The sequence below is a fragment of the Schistocerca nitens genome, chromosome 7, assembly GCF_023898315.1.
Source record: "Schistocerca nitens isolate TAMUIC-IGC-003100 chromosome 7, iqSchNite1.1, whole genome shotgun sequence".
NCBI classification, from domain to species: Eukaryota; Metazoa; Arthropoda; class Insecta; order Orthoptera; family Acrididae; genus Schistocerca; species Schistocerca nitens.
This window is the reverse complement of record NC_064620.1, coordinates 605039949-605062179: the sequence shown is the minus strand read 5'-3', so window position 1 is coordinate 605062179 and position 22231 is coordinate 605039949. Positions and strand designations below refer to the sequence as shown.

Genomic DNA, 22231 nt, shown 5'->3' with positions numbered 1-22231 from the left:
GTTTCTGCTGCCTTTGTTTGAATTTTCTAGTTTTAGTGTATTTTTCGTAATATTTGAAAGAGCTATGGTCTGAATTATTAATGCAGTTTTCCAAGATAGTGATTAAATTTGAAAATGACGACTACAGTGAGTCGAAACTAGTAATGCAACCTTTTAAAAACTTATTGTTTTACTGACTGGCTTGACGAGCGGTTGTGGTGTCATTTTAAATTTCATTCAGTCACACTCCTTGACAGTTATGTCGAAATACAAGAACTATGACTTCCGCAGATTTCCACAACCTGTCTCAATTCTCGTTGGTTATATTCGTTTAACATGCCCATTACTAAATAGATGTCAGTATAATGTGAAATTTCTTTATTTTCTCTTGGTCTGTACATTAGTTTCTCAGTAGAAATTTCGACCCAAAATTTTCCTTACTACACTTTGTTGTCCCTCTCGGATTTCTTCAGTCTCTCTCGGTTGCTGAGTGTGACATAACGACACTCTGGTTTCATGAATTTGTTGTAATGAGTCAGTTTGGTGTATTCTGAGATGCATTTACTGCTATAGATGTCTCTTGGAAGCCTGAAGCTGTTTTCATTTTGTAACAACGAATTTCGTAACCAGTCCTTTCCAGGACAGTTTCCTGAATCGTTTCGCCTAAATGTTTGAACTGAGAAACGTTCTCGATTTTCCCATATTTAGTTTTTAGATATAGAATCACCAGGTGAACTGCAAATTCAAATCAGTCCATCCTAATATGTGTTGTTGCTAATTTCATTGGTTCGTCAATTTTTGCCACTTTTCGTTTACTGAAAAGCAATGGGGCGAGTCCATCACCTTGTCTCACTCCAGTTTTAGTATCATACTGTTCTTAATTTCTCCCGAACAGCACAGTTATTTTAATAGTTATGTTAAATATCGTGCATCCACAGAAGGATCCATTCGGGTCTCAAAGAACAGTTATCAAACATTTGTGGTATATCTACATCCATACATCGGAAGCTAACGGTACGGTGCGTGGCGGAGGGAACCCTGTGCCACTGGTAGTAATTTCCTTTCGTCTTCCACACGAAGTCATCCGATGGAAAAACGTTGCCTCAGTACGAGCCCTAATTTGCCTTCTCTTCGTGGTCCTCACGCGAAATGTACTCTGGCGTGCGTATGATCGTTCCAAATTCAGCTTCAAATGCCGGTTCTCTAAATGTTCTCAACAGAAAACGCCGCCCTCCCTCCAGTGATTTCCATTTGAGTTGCCGGGGCACCTCCGTAACACTTACGTGTTGTTCGAACCTGTGATAGCAAATGTAGAAGCACGCCTCTGAATTGGTTCGATGTTTTCCTTTAACCCGACCAGGTGGAGATGCCAAACACTCGATCAGAACTCAATAATGGGGTGCACTAGTGTTCCGTATGCTGTCTCTTTTACAGATGAACCTCACTTTCATAAACCTCTCCGAACAGCCCGAAGTCTAACATTCCCCGTCTTCATTACAATTGTCACATGCTCATTCCGTTCCATGTCGCTTTCCGACATTACGCCTTGTTATTCACTCTACCTGACTGTGTCGAGCAGCACACACCTAGTGCTGTATTGGAGAGTAACTTGATTGTTATTCCTAATGATCTGCATTGAGATACATTTTTGTACATTTAGGTCAAGATGCCATCCATCAGAGCAGCTATAAATTTTGTCTAACAAGGGAAGGTAACGACGTCGGGGTGACGCATTTACTTCAGTCTTTGTACGCCTTTAATAGGCCATTAACACAACATTATGTGTGACTAGTAAGATGCACTGTAATGGCAGTTCCGAGAAAATCGCAGGAGAAGGTTTCACCGTCCATTGTGTGACTGAGGTATCTGTGCGCGGATGCTACTGGTAAGACATTGACAAGAGGTCAGCGTTCAGGCGTAGCAAGCGGGTGGCGGGCGAGGCGATGGGTCGGATACTGCTACCACTTTCTAGTCTATTTTTTCATCACAGATCACATTAATTTCTATGACATTTGAGAGGTAATACAATGAAAACAATCCAGGTGCATTTTCATGAAGTTTTAGTGAATTGCATTTGTTATTTGACTATTAACTGTTTCTAATTAAATTTTCACAGACGAGGACAGGCTATAATAGCCCAAGTAAAGACTCGATAATTAACGATATGAATGATGTTATTTGCAATCAGTAATACAGTAAGTGACAATGTGCCACACCACAAGAGTAATGTACAATTACTCATCGGATGTTTAATTCTTAATTTATTTGCGTGTTTTTGGTACTTGCATTGTTTAATTCATAAACTTCGGGAGTATTATAGTATTTGAGAGTTGTAGCATCGCGTTTTAGTACCTGAATAGTGTAAAATCGCGTAGTCTCCTTCCGCCGCCGAGCAGTGTGTCAGCAGTGTGCAAGTAGCAGCATTACTGCATTTACTAGGCAATCTTGTATTTTAATAACCGTTTAAATTTTGTCGATTTGTTTGCACTCTCTGTAGATTAGTTCAGACGTTATTTGCACAACAGTTTTTTGCATGGATAGGGACTGCAACTGCTGTGTTAGGATGCAGGCTGAGCTGGCATCCCTTCGCTCCCAGCTTCAGGCAGTGTTGGCTTCGGTCACACAGCTTGAGGCTGTTGCCAATGGGCATCACTGTGGGGGTCCGGATGGGGGTTTGTCGGGGACGACCAGCTCGTCCCACACATCCCCCGATCGGACCTCGACTGTGGCTGCCCGGGATACTGGCCACATTGAGGCTGATCCCTCACCTGTGGTAGAGTGGGAGGTCGCCTCAAGGTGTGGCAGGGGGCGAAAGACATTCCGGAGGGCTGAACTGAAGGCCTCTCCAGTTTGTCTGACGAACCGGTTTCAGGCTCTGTCTCCGGCTGATACTGATGTTCGGCCGGCGATGGCTGCTTGTCCTGTTCCAGAGGTTGCCCCTCAGTCTGCAAGATCCGGGCAGTCGCAGAAGGTGGGCTTACTGGTAGTTGGGAGCTCCAACGTCAGGCGCGTAATGGGGCCCCTTAGGGATATGGCAGCAAGAGAGGGGAATAAAACCAATGTGCACTCCGTGTGCATACCGGGGGGAGTGATTCCAGATGTGGAAAGGGTCCTTCCGGATGCCATGGGGGGTACAGGGTGCACCCATCTGCAGGTGGTCGCTGATGTCGGCACCAATGATGTGTGTCGCTATGGATCGGAGGAAATCCTCTCTGGCTTCCGACGGCTATCTGATTTGGTGAAGACTGCCAGTCTCGCTAGCGGGATGAAAGCAGAGCTCACCATCTGCAGCATCGTCGACAGGACTGACTGCGGACCTTTCGTACAGAGCCGAGTGGAGGGTCTGAATCAGAGGCTGAGACGGTTCTGCGACCGTGTGGGCTGCAGATTCCTCGACTTGCGACATAGGGGGGTGGGGTTTCGGGTTCCGCTGGATAGGTCAGGAATCCACTACACGCAACAAGCGGCTACACGGGTAGCAAGGGTTGGGTGGCGTGGGCTGGGCGGTTTTTTAGGTTAGATGGCCTTGGGCAAGTACAGAAAGGGCAACAACCTCAACGGGTGTGGGGCATAGTCAGGAAATGCGGGGACCAAGCAGCAATCGGTATTGCAATTGTAAACTGTCGAAGCTGCATTGGTAAAGTACCGGAACTTCAAGCGCTGATAGAAAGCACCGAAGCTGAAATCGTTATAGGTACAGAAAGCTGGCTGAAGCCAGAGATAAATTCAGACGAAATTTTTACAAATGCACAGACGGTGTTTAGAAAGGATAGATTGCATGCAACCGGTGGTGGAGTGTTCGTCGCTGTTAGTAGTAGTTTATCCTGTAGTGAAGTATAAGTGGATAGTTCCTGTGAATTATTATGGGTGGAGGTTACACTCAACAACCGAGCTAGGTTAATAATTGGCTCTTTTACCGACCTCCCGACTCAGCAGCATTAGTGGCAGAACAACTGAGAGAAAATTTGGAATACATTTCACATAAATTTTCTCAGCATGTTATAGTCTTAGGTGGAGATTTCAATTTACCAGATATAGACTGGGACACTCAGATGTTTAGGACGGGTGGTAGGGACAGAGCATCGAGTGACATTATACTGAGTGCACTATCCAAAAATTACCTCGAGCAATTCAACAGAGAACCGACTCGTGGAGATAACATCTTGGACCTACTGATAACAAACAGACCCGAACTTTTCGACTCTGTATGTGCAGAGCAGGGAATCAGTGATAGCATCCCTGAATGTGGAAGTTAATAGGAATATAAAAAAAGGGAGGAAGGTTTATCTGTTTAGCAAGAGTAATAGAAGGCAGATTTCAGACTACCTAACAGATCACAACGAAAATTTCTGTTCCGACACTGACAATGTTGAGTGTATATGGAAAAAGTTTAAGGCAATCGTAAAATGCGTTTTAGACAGGTACGTGCTGAGTAAAACTGTGAGGGACGGGAAAAACCCACCGTGGTACAACAACAAAGTTAGGAAACTACTGCGAAAGCAAAGAGAGCTTCAATCCAAGTTTAAACGCAGCCAAAACCTCGCAGACAAACAGAAGCTAAATGATGTCAAAGTTAGCTTAAGGAGGGCTATGCGTGAAGCGTTCAGTGAATTCGAAAGTAAAATTCTATGCACCGACTTGACAGAAAATCCTAGGAAGTTCTGGTCTTACGTTAAATCAGTAAGTGGCTCGAAACAGCATATCCAGATACTCCGGGATGATGATGGCATTGAAACATAGGATGACACACGTAAAGCTGAAATACTAAACACCTTTTTCCAAAGTTGTTTCACAGAGGAAGACCGCACTGCAGTTCCTTCTCTAAATCCTCGCACAAACGAAAAAATGGCTGACAGTGAAATAGGTGTCCAAGGAATAGAAAAGCAACTGGAATCACTCAACAGAGAAAAGTCCACTGGACCTGACGGGATACCAATTCGATTCTACACAGATTACGCGAAAGAACTTTCCCCCCTTCTAACAGCCGTGTACCGCAAGTCTCTAGAGGAACGGAAGGTTCCAAATGATTGGAAAAGAGCACAGGTAGTCCCAGTCTTCAAGAAGGGTCGTCGAGCAGATGCGCAAAACTATAGACCTATATCTCTGACGTCGATCTGTTGTACAATTTTAGAACATGTTTTTTGCTCAAGTATCATGTCGTTCTTGGAAACCCAGAATCTACTCTCAAGGAATCAACATGGATTCCGGAAACAGCGATCGTGTGAGACCCAACTCGCTTGATTTGTTCATGAGACCCAGAAAATATTAGATACAGGCTCCCAGGTAGATGCTACTTTCCTTGACTTCCGGAAGGCGTTCGATACAGTTCCGCACTGTCGCCTGATAAATAAAGTAAGAGCCTACGGAATATCATACCAGCTGTGTGGCTGCATTGAAGAGTTTTTAGCAAACAGAACACAGCATGTTGTTCTCAATGGAGAGACGTGTACAGACGTTAAAGTAACCTCTGGCGTGCCACAGGGGAGTGTTATGGGACCATTGCTTTTCACAATATATATAAATGACCTAGTAGATAGTGTCGGAAGTTCCATGCGGCTTTTCGCGGATGATGCTGTAGTATACAGAGAAGTTGCAGCATTAGAAAATTGTTGCGAAATGCAGGAAGATCTGCAGCGGATAGGCACTTGGTGCAGGGAGTGGCAACTGACCCTTAACATAGACAAATGTAATGTATTGCGAATACATAGAAAGAAGGATCCTTTATTGTATGATTATATGATAGCAGAACAAACACTGGTAGCAGTTACTTCTGTAAAATATCTTGGAGTATGCGTGCGGAACGATTTGAAGTGTAATGATCACATAAAATTAATTGTTGGTAAGGCGGGTACCAGGCTGAGATTCATTGGGAGAGTGCTTAGAAAATGTAGTCCATAAACAAAGGAGGTGGCTTACAAAACACTCGTTCGACCTATACTTTAGTATTGCTCATCAGAGTGGGATCCGTACCACATCGGGTTGACGGAGGAGGTAGAGAAGATCCAAAGAAGAGCGGCGCGTTTCGTCACAGGGTTATTTGGTAACCGTGATAGCGTCACGGAGATGTTTAGCAAACTCAAGTGGCAGACTATGCAAGAGAGGCGCTCTGCATCGCGGTGTAGCTTGCTCGCCAGGTTCCGAGAGGGTGCGTTTCTGGATGAGGTATCGAATATATTGCTTCCCCCTACGTATACCTCCCGAGGAGATCACGAATCTAAAATTAGAGTCATTAGAGCGCGCACGGAGGCTTTCAGACAGTCGTTCTTCCCGCGAACCATACGCGACTGGAACAGGAAAGGGAGGTAATGACAGTGGCACGTAAAGTGCCCTTCGCCACACACCGTTGGGTGGCTTGCGGAGTGTAAATGTAGATGTAGATGGATATGCTCTTAACATCAGATGTTGCAGGATGATTTTTGTCATACAGACATAGAAAACAAATTGTAACCCCCCACGCACCCACCCCCACGCACACACACGGTCGTCTTATGGAGTTGAATGCTAATTACTTGACCACCATGAACTCTTACTTCCAACATCTATGCACAAATTCATAAGCCACACCACTGACACGTTAGACTTCTCTTACTATTTTTTCGCAGTTGCCACAGTAGTGCACCTTACTATTGTCATGTTATGTTGTTTTAATGGCCTGCCTCAGGTGTACAAAGTTCGAAGTAAATCTGTGATCCAAACACTGTGGCTTCCCCTTTGTACAGTCAGTCAACTTCGATACCTTCCTGTACACTATAGAAAAATCAGCGAACAATCAGATTGCTGCCCACCCTGTCCGCCAGATAATTTGTGTGTCTAGAACGTAACAGTGGTCATACCAGACTTCCGTGATGCACTTCTGGCTGTATGATTTGACCTGCTGAGGTGCAGAGCTGGTTGCGACCTGGCAGAGAGGGAGGTAGGGGGAGAAGGAGCGGGAAGAGAGAGAGAGAGAGAGAGAGAGAGAGAGAGAGAGAGAGAGATAGTGTTGGAGACCAGTACTCACCGGCTCCAGCGTGACGTAGAAGCTGTGCCGGTGCTCGTCGGGGCTCATGCCGTGCACGGCGGCGGCCAGGCGCTCGTCGGCCAGGTAGAAGTGCGGGTAGGAGACGAAGGCAGGCGCGCCGTACCGGCACGAGGACACGTTGAGCACGCCGGACGCGACGCACTCGCCGGCGCAGAAGCACTCGTTGGCCGGGTCCAGCGTGCCGTTGTCCAGCAGCGAGGGCCCGCCCGAGTAGCGGAAGCCGCGCAGGCCCAGCACCTCGTCCTCCTGCCGGAAGTCCAGCTCGATCGACCTGCGCACGCGGCGAGGCTTACAAGTCTGGCACTCGGGTCACTCACCGAGACCGAAGTCGTCACTTTGCGAGAAATCTTCTTCTACGCGGAAACAGTATACTCTACATTGGAAAAACAATCTCAATCTAAGAATGGCAGAATACTGCAGTTCAGTTACAGTAGATTTGGCGTTGATATGTCTAGATACGAAATCATTACAGTAGTTAGGAGATACAACTTTGTTTTGGAAAAAGTAACCACTCTGGAAAACATATTCCGGAAGATCATACACTCATATTATAAAAAAAAAAAAAAAGAACACCTTCGACGACTACATATAGGACGCTCATATTCACAAGACTTTTACATCAGCATGTTCTGCAGAAATGTACCTGCGGTTCCAGTTGCGCTATAAATCAAATCAGTATGAGTTGAGCAGACGTGCACGATGCCTCGCAGACTTATTGGCGAACCGTCCAGTGAGATCAGCAAGTTTCAGAGAGGGCGCGTCATTGGCATGAGTGAATGTGATGTATCCATCTGGGAAATTGCTGCTCGTGTGGGACGGAGTGTTTGGGCAGTGCAACGAGTATGTGCAGAATGTTTCACGGAAGGCCGCAGAACACGACGAGATGGGTCAGGTCGCACCACCCATACCACCCCTCGAAAAGATCGACACATCATCCGAATGACACAGGACAGATCTGCGTCCCCCTCTGCTCTGCGCAACAGTGGAACACTGTGACTGGTCCTACACTGTCGGCTGTGGCAGCCCGTCGCCGGTTATTGCAGCATGGGCTACACGCGTGTCGTCCACTTTGACGAATGTGCAGGAACATGCTAGACGACAGCAGTATTTGGAACCAAGTCCCTACCTAGCTAGCCCGTGTTGGCTCACCGTGCAGCGACGCACGACCATTTGAACACACGTACCTGGATTCTGCGCAGTGCCGTTGAGTGCAACACTGACAACGTTGTGTTCGTTCCAAAACCATTCCAATACTGAGGTTTATTGTTGGGAAACAAATGCCTAAGCCAGAAACGTCGAATACCTTTGGTATCCAGTAGCTTATTTTGTTTTTACGCAGTTTTCAACACGCCGAACGTCAACGGGTATCACACAGACCTAAAAAACGCGGTAATCGATGCCCTACAGCGAGGCAAGTGTCAGGGAGATGCTGCTTGGATTTTGGTTTATCCAGACAAACTGCGGGTGTTTCGAATCAGAAGAAACGATTAACGGGAACCACAGATAATAAAGAAAGGGTACGCCCAGCAAAGTCGCACTCCGAACGAAGAATCTCATAAGGAGAATGTCAAAGGGTGACCCAAAGAAGACTGCTGTTGACAAACACAGACCTGCGTGAATTCCTCGATGTGGAAATATCGATCAGCACTGTAAAGCTTTGAGGTTGGCGCCCAGACAAAGAGGCATTAATATCACCAAAGAATAGGAAAGCCAGAGCACAAAGGACTGGACACCTGAACTGTGGTCTTGTGTGCTCTGGACCGATGAAAGATTGGTTCGATTTTTCCGATGGGATTCGATGCATGCGAAGGAACGATGTCCGGTCCACGTACCCCTGCTAGACACGGTGGTGGCAACGTCTTGAGGTGGGGCGTGGACACACTCGTGCCTGCTGGAGCCATTATCGATCGTTTCAAATATTGCGAAATCTTGAAAACACACATGATGCCCCATGCAGGAATAAAATTGAACGAAACTGGGAATGTCAGGACGACAGTGGTGTGTGTGTGTGTGTGTGTGTGTGTGTGTGTGTGTGTGTGTGTGTGTGTGTGTTCTTTTGTTTGGGGTTTAAGGGCGCTCAACTACTGAGGTCATTAGCGCCCAGTCACAATTGTTAGAGCACATAGAATCTAGTAAAACTGAAGGGGGGGGGGGGGGGACACCAGAAAGTTCTTACAAAGACGCAGATAAAATAAGTGAAAGAGTTAGCTGTCTTTGGACAATCCAGTCAAAGTAATGAAACGAAGAACACGAGCAGCTGCTCGAGCATCATCCGCTAACATATCCTGTAAAGTAGATGGCAGAGACAGGACAACACGAGATTGACTAAAACGGGGACACGACAATAAAACATGGCGCACTGTTAATGCTTGACCACAAGGGCACTGCGGGGCTGGGTCACCGGAGAGCAGGTAGCGGTGGCTAAACCGGCAATGCCCAATCCGCAACCTGGTCAGAAGGACCTCTTCTCACCGAGATGGTCGGGAGGAGGTTGTCCAAGCAGTTGGGAACGGTTTTACTGCCCGGAGCTTTTTTCCTTGAAGTGAGGACCAAGTATCCCACCACAAGGACACAAGCCTCTTACAAACAACCTCACTAACGTCAGATGACGGGACATAATGGGAGGCCGGCCGAGGCAGGAGGACTGCAGCCTTGGCTGCAGCATCAGCAGCCTCATTCCCAGACACTCCTACATGACCGGGAACCCACAGAAAGCTGACAGGAGAGCCACCCTCAGCGAAAGAATGGAGGGACTGCTGGATCCGTTGCACCAAGGGATGGACCGGATATGGAGCTCCAAGGCTCTGAAGAGCACTGAGTGAGTCAGAGCAGAGTACATACGATGAATGGCGGTGGCGGCGGGCATACTGAATGGCCTGATGGAGAGCAAAAAGCTCGGCCGTAAAGCTGGAACATTGGTCGAGGAGCCGGTATTTAAAGGTGGTGGCCCCCACGACAAAGGCACAGCAGACACCATCGTCAGTTTTGGAGCCATCAGTGTAAATAAAGGTGTGACTGGCAAGTCGCGCACGAAGTTCGACAAACCGTGAGCAATACACTGCAGCCGGAGTACCCTCCTTCGGGAGCGAGCTGAGGTCGAGATAAACATGAACCGGAGCCTGGAGCCAAGGTGGTGTCGGGCTCTCACCCTCTCTGAAGGTGGTAGGGAGGGCAAAATCCAATTGTCGAAGCAGGTGACGAAAGCAGACTCCAGGGGGCAGCAGGGCAGACACATACAACCCATACTGACTGTCGAGAGAATCGGCGAAGAAGGACTGATAAGAGGGGTGGTCGGGCATTGACAACAGCCGGCAGGCATACCGACAAAGCAGTACGTCGCGCCGGTAGGTCAATGGTAATTCGGCAGCTTCAGCATGAAGACTCTCGACGGGACTAGTGTAGAAAGCTCCGGTCGCAAGACGTAACCCCCTATGGTGGATGGAGTTGAGACGGCGTAAGAGGGATGGCCGAGCAGACGAGTAGACGAGTAGACGATGCTCCCATAATCCAGCTTCGATCGGACTATGGACCGATACAAGCGAAGCAGGACAGTGCGATCCGCTCCCCAAGATGAACCACTAAGAACTCTGAGGACATTAAGGGAACGTGTACAACGGGCAGCCAAATAAGAGACCTGCGGAGACCAACAAAGTTTCCTGTCCAGTGTGAGCCATAGAAACTTAGTTGTTTCCACGAATGGGAGAACAACGGGGCCGAGAGGTAAGGATGGCGGAAGGAACGCTTTATATCGCCAAAAGTTGATGCAAACCGTCTTCTCTTCAGAGAACCGGAAGCCATTTGCCACACTCCATGAGTATTGCCTATCTAGACAACGCTGAAGGCAGCACTCCAGGAGGCATGTTCGCTGGGCACTGCAGTAGATCGCGAAGTCATCGACAAAAAGAGAGCCTGAGACATTAGGTGGAATGCAATCCATAATTGGATTGATCGCTATGGCAAAAAGGACTACGCTCAAGACGAAGCCCTGAGGCACTCCGTTCTCCTGGAGGAAGACGTCTGACAATACGGAACCCACATGTACCCTAAACGTTCGGTGTGTTAAAAACGAATCAATAAAAAGGGGCAGGCGACCGCGTAGACCCCACCCGTGCATAGTGCGGAGGATACTTCCTCAAAAATGGTTCAAATGGCTCTGAGCACTATGGGACTCAACATCTGAGGTCATAAGTCCCCTAGAACTTAGAACTACTTAAACCTAACTAACCTAAGGACATCACACACACCCATGCCCGAGGCAGGATTCGAACCTGCGACCATAGCAGTCCCGCGGTTCCGGACTGCAGCGCCAGAACCGCTAGACCACCGCGGCCGGCCAACAGGTATCGTAAGCCTTCTCCAAATCGAAGAACACTGCGACCGTTTGGCGCTTTCGCAAAAAGTTGTTCATGATGAATGTGGACAAGGTCACAAGGTGGTCAACAGCAGAGCGGCGGTGACGAAAGCCGCATTGAACATTGGTAAGTAGCCGTCGAGATTCAAGAATCCAAACTAACCGAGCGTTAACCATGCACTGCATCACTGTACTGACACAGCTTTTAAGAGAAACGGGGCGGTAACTAGAAGGAAGGTGTCTATCCTTCCCGGGTTTGGGTATAGGAACAACGACGGCGTCACGCCAACGCATGGGGACTTGACCTTCGGTCCAGACGCGATTGTAGGTACGAAGAAGGAAGCTTTTGCCTGCCGGAGAAAGGTGGGCCAGCATCTGAACGTGAATGGCATCTGGCCCCGGAGCAGAGGACCGGGAAAGTGCAAGTGCACGTTCGAGTTCCCGCATAGTAAAGGGGGCATTGTAAGTTTCCAGATTCAGCGAGTGGAAGGAAGGTCACCGAGCCCCTTCTGCCTCTTTCCTGGGAAGGAAGGCAGGGTGGTAATGGCCGGAGCTTGAAACCTCCGCGAAAAAGCGGCCAATGGCGTTTGAGATATCCACAGGATCAACAAGGACCTCATCACCTGAAGTCAGACCAGGTACCGAGGAGTTGGCCTTAATGCCCGACAGCCGGCGCAGGCCACCCCAGACGACAGAAGAGGGAGTAAAACTGTTAAAGGAGCTGGTGAAAGAGGCCCAACAAGCTTTTTTGCTGTCTTTGATGACTCTACGGCATTACGCTCGGAGTCGTTTGTATCCAATACAATTCGCCAACGTAGGATGGCGGCGAATGGTGCGTGAAGCACGTCGTCGAGCACGGATAGCGTCTCTACAGGCATCGTTCCACCAGGTGACGGAAACGCGACGTGAAGAAGAGGTAGTCCAAGGAATGGAACGTTCGGCACCATGGATGATAACAGCCGTGAGGTATTCGACCTGACTGTCACAACTGAGAAAATCGTGGTCCGGAAAGGTCGCCAGGGAGGAGTAAAGTCCCCAGTCAGCTTTCGGTATGTTCCAGCTCGAAGGACGTGGGGATGGGGTGTGGTGCAGGAGACGAACGACACAGGGGAAGTGGTCGCTTGAATAGGTGTCAGAAAGGACGTACCACTCGAACCGATGGGCAAGAGTGGTAGAACAGATCGAGATGTCCAAGTGGGAGTAGGTATGAGTAGAGTCTGAGAGGAAAGTCGGGGCGCCAGTATTGAGGCAGACAAGATTGAGATGGTTGAAGACATCTGCCAAGAGGGAGCCTCCCTGACAGGATGCAGGAGAGCTCCAAAGGGGGTGATGGGCATTGAAGTCGCCAAACAATAAAAACGGCGGGGGAAGCTGAACAATCACGTGCATCATGTCAGCCTGACTAACTGCGGATGACGATGGAGTGTAGACGGTACAAACAGAAAAAGTAAAGGCAGAAAGAGTAATACGGACAGCTATTGCTTGGAGTGGGGTGGTCAATGGGAGGGGACGGTAATAGACATCGTCCCGAACGAGCAACATGACCCCACCATGAGCTGGAATACCGTCCACAGGGGGGAGGTCAGACCACTCCGAGGTATAGTGGGTAAAAGCAATACGGTCAGTTGGGCGCAACTTGGTTTCCTGGAGACCAAGGACGAGTGGACAGTGCAGGCGGAGGAGCAGTTTTAATTCCTCCCGATTAGATCGAATACCTCTTATGTTCCAATGTAACAAAGCCATCGCTAGTCAGAAAAGAGGGGGAACGAAACGGGTGAGGAGCTGGTCACCTCGATGGCCGCGGAGGGCCAGGTGTCGAGGGAACAACGCTACAACCGGCGGGAGGCGGATCCTGGTCCATCGAGTCGTCGCCAGCGGCGGCCTCTTTCCCAGGTTGCGTAGGAGGGGCATTCGCCGACGAGAGGCCAGGTGAGCGCCTGGCAGCAGAGCGTCCCGACGAAACTGAGGACGGCCGGGAGCAGCGACTCATGGATGGAGCGTCAGACGAAACGCGCAGGGGTGGAGAGGGGGATAAAGACTTCTTCTTGGAGGCCTTCTTGGAAGTCCGATGAGGCACGGGGATGGTGGGCTGGACCCGAAGAAGGTCCTCACGTGCGGGGTCCATGTTGGAACGCCAGACCTAGGAAGCCAGGGTCCGGAACGTTTCCCCGATGGACGCCTGAGAAGAGGATCGCTTCTCAGGCGGCGGAGGGGGAGGAGGAGAAAGGGTGGCCCCTGGGGCAGAGGGGGCAGGGGCCGCGAGGGAGGAGGATTTGGAAGGGAGGGATTTGGGAGGCAGAGGCATTGACCCCAGATGGGGTGAGGAGGTGGAGGGGGGACAGGAGAGGGATGAGGATACTGTGGAAGGAGTGGACACGACTGAGGCAAACGAAGTTGTCAACGTCACGGGATGGAGGCGGTCATACTTCCTGGTCTCAGAGTAAGAGAGACGATCCAAAGTTTTTAATTCTTGAATCTTCTTCTCCTTCTGATACGCGGGACAGTCTAAAGATCTAGGCGAGTGGATGCCGGGACAATTGACGCACCGAGGTGGTGGGGTGCATGTATGTTCCTCACGAAGAGGACGTCCGCAATTGCCACAAAGGGGCTCAGCCTCACACCGTGACGACATGTGCCCAAAGCGCAAACACCGAAAGCAGCGCATAGGAGGCGGGACGTAAGGTCGCACGTCGCACCGGTAGCACATCACCTTTACCTTCTCCGGGAGAACGTCCCCCTCGAAGGCGAGGATTAAGGCCCCGGTGTCGATGCGAAGGTCTTTGGGGCCGCGCTGAACTCGCCGGACGAAATGCACGCCTCGGCGCTCCAGGTTGGCCCCGAGTTCCTCATCAGATTGCAGCAGGAGGTCCCGTTGAAAAATAACCCCCTGCGTCCTATTCAGTGCCAGATGCGGGACAATGGACACTGGGATATCCCCTAGTCGGTCGCACGCCTGGAGCGCCGCCGACTGTGTGGCGGAGGTGGTCTTTATAAGAACGGACCCCGAACGCATTTTACTGAGAGCCTCGATTTCCCCAAAGATGTCCTCGATGTGCTGGACAAAGAACATTGGCTTGGAGGTGGCGAACGTCCCCCCATCGGTCCGAGAACAGACCAAATTGCGGGGGAAGTACTTCGCCCCATGCCGGCGGGTCTGTCCTTCCTCCCAGGGAGTGGCCAAGGGGGAAAGGGCAGGAGAACCAGAACCAGAGAAAGTACCTTTCTTTTTAAAAGACTCGGCCGCAGAGCGACCCGATACATGTTGACGTTTCATCTGCGAAACGTGCGCCCCGATACCACCCACTCCGACCAGGGGCGCCACCCAGCCTCAGCAAGGATGACCGTTGCCGGGAGTCCTGATGCCCCAAGGAGACGGGCATCTACTCCTTGGCTGACGTGGGGAGGGTGGAGCTCAGGTATCGGCAGTACGATCCCTGTGTTGTCAGGGGGGCTACAACCTAGAGGGTACACGACGACCCCACCACAAAGGGCTGGCTACCGTGCTGGATTTCGGGTGCCACGGAAAGTCCATCATGATCGTAGGTGCAGATGGGGACGCACTATGGGCGTAACTTGTACAACCCATCAGGCGTTTAGGCCCAATTTGAGGAATAGTGGGTATGGTTACAACGCCGTTACAATGCTGAGTGCCAAGGTCTTAGTGCACGGAGGACCAGTGATACACCACGTAAGGCGTCCTTCCCAAAAGGCTCATACTGCTGTAGAATTTTGAAAAATGGAGGTTAAACCCCAAGGGGGACCATCACATGGAAGGCCGAAACGGTTGAAACTCCTTTTAGTCGCCTCTTACGACAGGCAGGAATACCTCGGGCCTATTCTTACCCCGGATCCGCAGGGGGAGTGAGTGTGTGTGTGTGTGTGTGTGTGTGTGTGTGTGTGTGTGTGTGTGTGTGTTTTGAACATTTGAGAAAGATACGAATGAGGATGCCACAAAGTTCATATCTCAATCGGACTGACCATGGGAGGAGCTCAATCGATGGTTAAGGCGACGAAAACTCTCCAGCCGCGACCAGTTATTGGAGTCTTTGGTTAAAGAGTGGTTGAAAATACCCCCTGCATCGTTTGACTGCTCTCGTTGCCTCTGTGCCATCACGCTGTAGATTATGCCAGGAAGTATTAATGGCTACGTACAATAAGTAGACTTTTGCAAGTCTTTTAAGCTGCAATACGCAGGCTACTGTAGAACTATCTGCGACATTGCCAGTTATGGAACAAAATGTTCCTGTTTAGCGATATTAGCTCAGTTAGCGCTGTTAATCAAGTGACGTAACAGCTATGAAAGTTTTCCTCTGAATAAGCTGTTATGAAAATTTATTTCTCAAAATACTTATTGTCGCTGCTCTATGTAATTCTTTAATCCTTACAATTTGTATAGGTTACCGTTTAGGATGAGCAGCATGAAGAACACGGAGACATCATATCAACCTTAGTGCTCAGATTTTCTCAAGCGTTAATGTAGGCGAGTTGCAGACACTTTGTAGCAGTTCTTGTACAGTTTCAGAAAGGGAACTTTTGCAGGAACGTACAGTGCTTTCGCCGAGAGATATTTTGAAGGGATCGGCTTTCGAGTGACATTGGCACAGTGGGCCGTGGTAACGGGACCCGCTAGCGCCAGCAATTTGCAGCCAGCAGTCGGCCGTCGAGTTATTACGGGAGGTAATTACTTGCTGCAGGCGACGCCGGCTGCTCACGGCCACAGAACGGTTGCACCTCCTCAGCTCCTGACGTCTGGAATCAAAGCGTTCATTTTGTTCTTTCTTCCATCCTTCGCATCAGTCCCTTCTTTTACTCTTGCGTGTAACTTGTGTCCAAGTTCACCAGAGGTAGGCCGATTAACGACAAATGTATAACGCGCTAGGTGACGATCAGTTTGGCTTTAGGAAAAGTAAAGGGACGAGAGAGGCAATTCTGACGTTACGGCTAGTAATGGAAGCAAGGCTAAAGAAAAATCAGGACACTTTCATAGGATTTGTCGACCTGGAAAAATCGTTAGACAATATAAAATGGTGCAAGCTGTTCGAGATTCTGAAAAAAGTAGGGGGTAAGCTATAGGGAGAGACGAGTCATATACAATATGTACAACAACCAAGAGGGAATAATAAGAGTGAACGATCAAGAACGAAGTGCTCGTATTAAGAAGGGTGTAAGACTAGGCTGTAGCCTTTCGCCCCTACTCTTCAATCTGTACATCGAGGAATCAATGACGCAAATAAAAGTAAGGTTCAGGAGTGGAATTAAAATACAAGGTGAAAGGATATCAATGATACGATTCGCTGATGACATTGCTATCCTGAGTGAAAGTGAAGAAGAATTAAATGATCTGCTAAACGGAATGAACAGTCTAATGAGTACAGAGTATGGTTTGAGAGTAAATCGGAGAAAGACGAAGGTGATGAGAAGTAGTAGAAATGACAACAGCGAGAAACTTATCAGGATTGGTGGTCACGAAGTCAATGAAGTTAAGGAATTCTGCTACCTAGGCAGTAAAATAACCAATGACGGGCGGAGCAAGGAGGACATCAAAAGCAGACTCGCTATGGCAAAAAAGGCATATCTGGCCAAGAGAAGTCTACTAATATCAAATACCGGCCTTAATTTGAGCAAGAAATTTCTGAGGATGTGCGTCTGGAGTACAGCATTGTATGGTAGTGAAACATGGACTGTGGGAAAACCAGAACAGAAGAGAATCGAAGCATTTGAGATGTGGTGCTATAGACGAATGTTGAAAATTAGGTGGACTGATAAGGTAAGGAATGAGGTGGTTCCACGCAGAATCGGAGAGGAAAGGAATATGTGGAAAACACTGATAAGGAGAAAGGACAGGATGATAGGACATCTGCTAAGACATGAGGGAATGACTTCCATGGTACTAGAGGGAGCTGTAGAGGGCAAAAACTGTAGAGGATGACAGAGATTGGAATACGTCAAGCAAATAATTGAGGACGTAGGTTGCAAGTGCTACTCTGAGATGAAGAGGTTAGCACAGGAAAGGAATTCGTGGCGGGCCGCATCATCAAACCAGTCAGTAGACTGATGAAGAAAAAACAAAAAAAAAACTCTTCCTGTGGCCAGGAACGCTAGCAATTTCGCAGGAGAAAAGCAACGGCATAGCCCATGTCTAAGGAGCTGATCATGTGTGCAGTTCTGGATACCTACTCCCTCCGCCCCCCCCCCCCCCTCCAATCCCACTTACCACCTCACGAAGACGTGTCGTCCATGCAGAATTGCAACAGTGATAAGATCTTCGTAAATCCAGTTTACTGTCGCTTTTCTCCAGTTACACAGTCACCATATAGAGAGTGTATAGTAGCTATAATTAGACTGGCTTTTTCGTTTGCGCTGTCTACCACTAACTGCAAATGCAACTGGATGTTGCTGCTTGGCAGGAAATCTCTTATTACTGTTCACCAGGATAATCGCCAGAATACGTAGTAGGAACATCGCTGATAAACAACTTCCTAACTTCGGTCTGTCTCTGGACAGACGTGGAGCCCAGAGATCGTTTTAAGAAAGTGAGTCCTAAACAGGGTGTCCCAGGAGGCATGATCAATATTCAGGGATACGACGTGGATGATCATTAAAAGCGAAAAAGTCCGGTAAAGATGCGATCTAAAATTCATATCTTAAGCGACACAATCACTAAAGCTTTGATACTGTTAAACGAATCTCTTCTGCTGAGGACGACTTAAGCTCTCAAAAAATGGTTCAAATGGCTCTGAGCACTATGGGACTTAACTTCTGAGGTCATCAGTCCCCTAGAACTTAGAACTACTTAAACCTAACTAACCTAAGGACATCACACACGTCCATGCCCGAGGCAGGATTCGAACCTGCGACCGTAGCGGTCGCGCGGTTCTGGACTGAAGCGCCTAGAACCGCTCGGCCACACCGGCCGGCCTTAAGCTCTAAAGGTATGAACTTTAGAGCCCATGTTTACTGGACATATTTTTCCTGTTTTGCTCCATAGCACCCCCTCCCAAAAAAGCTTCGTCTCGGTCATATTCTTGAATACAGAACATTCCTCTTGGGACACACTGTATATGATAAACTTTTTTAAAACCCTCTCTGCACTTCAGTTACATTCAAATATACATCAAACTTAGCAACTTGTTTATCAGTTATGTTCCTATTACCTATTCCGACGATTATCCTGGTGATTAATAGTAAGAGATTTCCTACCTAGCGGCAATATCCAGTTGCATTGGCAGATAGTCGAAGACAGGGCAGATGCAAAAGCCAGTCGAATCATAGCTACCAAGCGTAAATTGGATGTAAAGTTTAAACTTTTAACAACTTCCTGGAGTAGCTCTATATTGGAGCGGAGTGAAATTTGGTGTTTGTTAGTACAACAGTGTCTCAGCACTTCTGTAAATTACGAATTTGAATATTCACGCTCGGCAGGGGTGGTGCCACTGCAAAGAAGTAGTGCAAGATTCGTTTTTCTGACGAGTAATGAGGAAGGGATGTATAGAAGGTCTTTGTGTGTAACGCGACGGTGCGAGGTAGTCGTGTGGCGCACTTGGGCAGCAAGAGGACGTTGTTAAGAACCGGGTGTAGAAGACTGCGGTCAAAGCGAAAAGACATGGCGAGGTTGTATTAACGATGGTGAACTGTGCTGCCGTTTGCGCGCGCCGCACAGCGCCTGCAGCACGTAGTCAGCAGCCGGCGTTTGTTTCACCTCGCGCAGGAAAGAAATATTCCACAGTATGCCAGTATAAAATACAAGATAACCACAGCCTCTGAGAGGAAATAACTCAGCCCACTGCAGCATCCAGATGCTAACTGATTCAAGTTGTGATACTGCACAATAAATGGCTTCCTCTCTTAGATTCACTGCTTGCTGAAGCTTATTACTTACTCGTCATGTGACATGTCTATGCTTTCATATATGGAGTACATCTACATCTACATTTATACTCCGCAAGCCACCCAACGGTGTGTGGCGGAGGGCACTTTACGTGCCACTGTCGTTACCTCCCTTTTCTGTTCCAGTCGCGTATGGTTCGCGGGAAGCCTCCGTGCGCGCTCCACTCTCTCTGATTTTACATTCGTGATCTCCTCGGGAGGTATATGTAGGGGGAAGCAATATATTCGATACCTCATCTCCAAACGCACCCTCTCGAAACCTGGACAGCAAGCTACACCGCGATGCAGAGCGCCTCTCTTGCAGAGTCTGCCACTTGAGTTTGCTAAACATCTCCGTAACGCTATCACGGTTACCAAATATCACTGTGACGAAACGCGCCGCTCTTCTTTGGATCTTCTCTATCTCCTCCGTCAACCCGATCTGGTACGGATCCCACACTGTTGAGCAATACCCAAGTATAAGTCGAACGAGTGTTTTGTAAGCCACCTCCTTTGTTGATGGACTACATTTTCTAAGCACTCTCCCAATGAATCTCAACCTCGTACCCGCCTTACCAACAATTAATTTTATGTGATCATTACACTTCAAATCGTTCCGCACGCATACTCCCAGATATTTTACAGAAGTAACTGCTACCAGTGTTTGCTCCGCTATCATATAATCATACAATAAAGGATCCTTCTTTCTATGTATTCGCAATACATTATATTTGTCCATGTTAAGGGTGAGTTGCCACTTCCTGCACCAAGTGCCTATACGCTGCAGATCTTCCTGCATTTCGCTACAATTTTCTAATGGTGCAACTTCTCTGTATACTACAGCATCATCCGCGAAAAGCCGCATGGAACTTCCGACCCTATCTACTAGGTCATTTATATATGTTGTGAAAAGCAATGGTCCCATAACACTCCCCTGTGGCACGCCAGAGGTTACTTTAACGTCTGTACACGTCTCTCCATTGAGAACAACATGCTGTGTTCTGTTTGCTAAAAACTCTTCAATGCAGCCACACAGCTGGTATGATATTCCGTAGGCTCTTACTTTGTTTATCAGGCGACAGTGCGGAACTGTATCGAACGCCTTCCGGAAGTCAAGGAAAGTAGCATCTACCTGGGAGCCTGTATCTAATATTTTCTGGGTCTCATGAACAAATAAAACGAGCTGGGTCTCACACGATCGCTGTTTCCGGAATCCATGTTGATTCCTACACAGTATATTCTGGGTTTCCAAATACGACGTGATACGCGAGCAAAAAACATGATCTAAAATTCTACAACAGATCGACGTCAGAGATATAGGTCTATAGTTTTGCGCATCTGCTTGACGACCCTTCTTGAAGACTGGGACTATCTGTGCTCTTTTCCAATCATTTGGAACCCTCCGTTCCTCTAGAGACTTGCGGTACACGGCTGTTAGAAGGCGGCAAGTTCTTTCCCGTACTCTGTGTAGAATCGAATTGGTATCCCGTCAGGTCCAGTGGACTTTCCTCTGTTGAGTGATTCCAGTTGCTTTTCTATTCCTTGGACACTTATTTCGATGTCAGCCATTTTTTCGTTTGTGCGAGGATTTAGAGAAGGAACTGCAGTGCGGTCTTCCTCTGTGAAACAGCTTTGGAAAAAGGTGTTTAGTATTTCAGCTTTACGCGTGTCATCCTCTGTTTCAATGCCATCATCATCATCCTGGAGTTACTGGATATGCTGTTTCGAGCCACTTACTGATTTAACGTAAGACCAGAACTTCCTAGGATTTTCTGTTAAGTCGGTGCATAGAATTTTACTTTCGAATTCACTGAACGCTTCACGCATAGCCCTCCTTACGCTAACTTTGACATCATTTAGCTTCTGTTTGTCTGCGAGGTTTTGGCTGCGTTTAAACTTGGAGTGAAGCTCTCTTTGCTTTCGCAGTAGTTTCCTAACTTTGTTGTTGTACCACGGTGGGTTGTTCCTATCCCTCACAGTTTTACTCGGCACGTACCTGTCTAAAACGCATTTTACGATTACCTTGAACTTTTTCCATATACACATAACATTGTCAGTGTCGGAACAGAAATTTTCGTTGTGATCTGTTAGGTAGTCTGAAATCTGCCTTCTATTACTGTTGCTAAACAGATAAACCTTCCTCCCTTTTTTTATATTCCTATTAACTTCCATATTCAGGGATGCTGCAACGGCCTTATGATCACTGATTCCCTGCTCTGCACATACAGAGATGTTATCTCCACGAGTCGGTTCTCTGTTGAATTGCTCGAGGTAATTTTCGGATAGTGCACTCAGTATAATGTCACTCGATGCTCTGTCCCTACCACCCGTCCTAAACATCTGAGTGTCCCAGTCTATATCTGGTAAATTGAAATCTCCACCTAAGACTATAACATGCTGAGAAAATTTATGTGAAATGTATTCCAAATTTTCTCTCAGTTGTTCTGCCACTAATGCTGCTGAGTCGGGAGGTCGGTAAAAGGAGCCAATTATTAACCTAGCTCGGTTGTTGAGTGTAACCTCCACCCATAATAATTCACAGGAACTATCCACTTCTACTTCACTACATGATAAACTACTACTAACAGCGACAAACACGCCACCACCGGTTGTATGCAATCTATCCTTTCTAAACACCGTCTGTGCATTTGTAAAAATTTCGTCTGAATTTATCTCTGGCTTCAGCCAGCTTTCTGTACCTATAACGATTTCAGCTTCGGTGCTTTCTATCAGCGCTTGAAGTTCCGGTACTTTACCAATGCAGCTTCGACAGAGTAGCGGCGCTAACAGCAATGAAGTTACTTCAAGAGTAAGTATTATCGAGTTAGCTGTCCAGAGAGTAAGGGAGGAAGCAAGGGAGGAAAATGTACGAATCTGTAGTTATCCACTGACTGCAGAAATATCACCGAAGGCCATACCGACAAGGCTGAATGAAAAAAATGGTTCAAATGGCTCTGAGCACTATGGGACTTCACAGCTGAGGTCAGCAGTCCCCTGGAACGTAGAACCACTTA

At 48.0% G+C, this 22231-nt stretch overlaps 1 protein-coding gene across 6 annotated transcripts in view; it reads right to left on the bottom strand.

The window, feature by feature from the left end:
• The window catches only part of LOC126195414 (protein croquemort-like), a 1080874-nt gene that overhangs the window by 82249 nt on the left and 976394 nt on the right, over positions 1–22231 (bottom strand). For all 6 annotated transcript variants that reach the window (XM_049934014.1, XM_049934015.1, XM_049934016.1 and 3 more), the window contains one exon: positions 6980–7271. In XM_049934014.1, coding sequence (XP_049789971.1) covers positions 6980–7271 — 292 coding nt within the window. The remainder of the gene's footprint in view (positions 1–6979; positions 7272–22231) is intronic.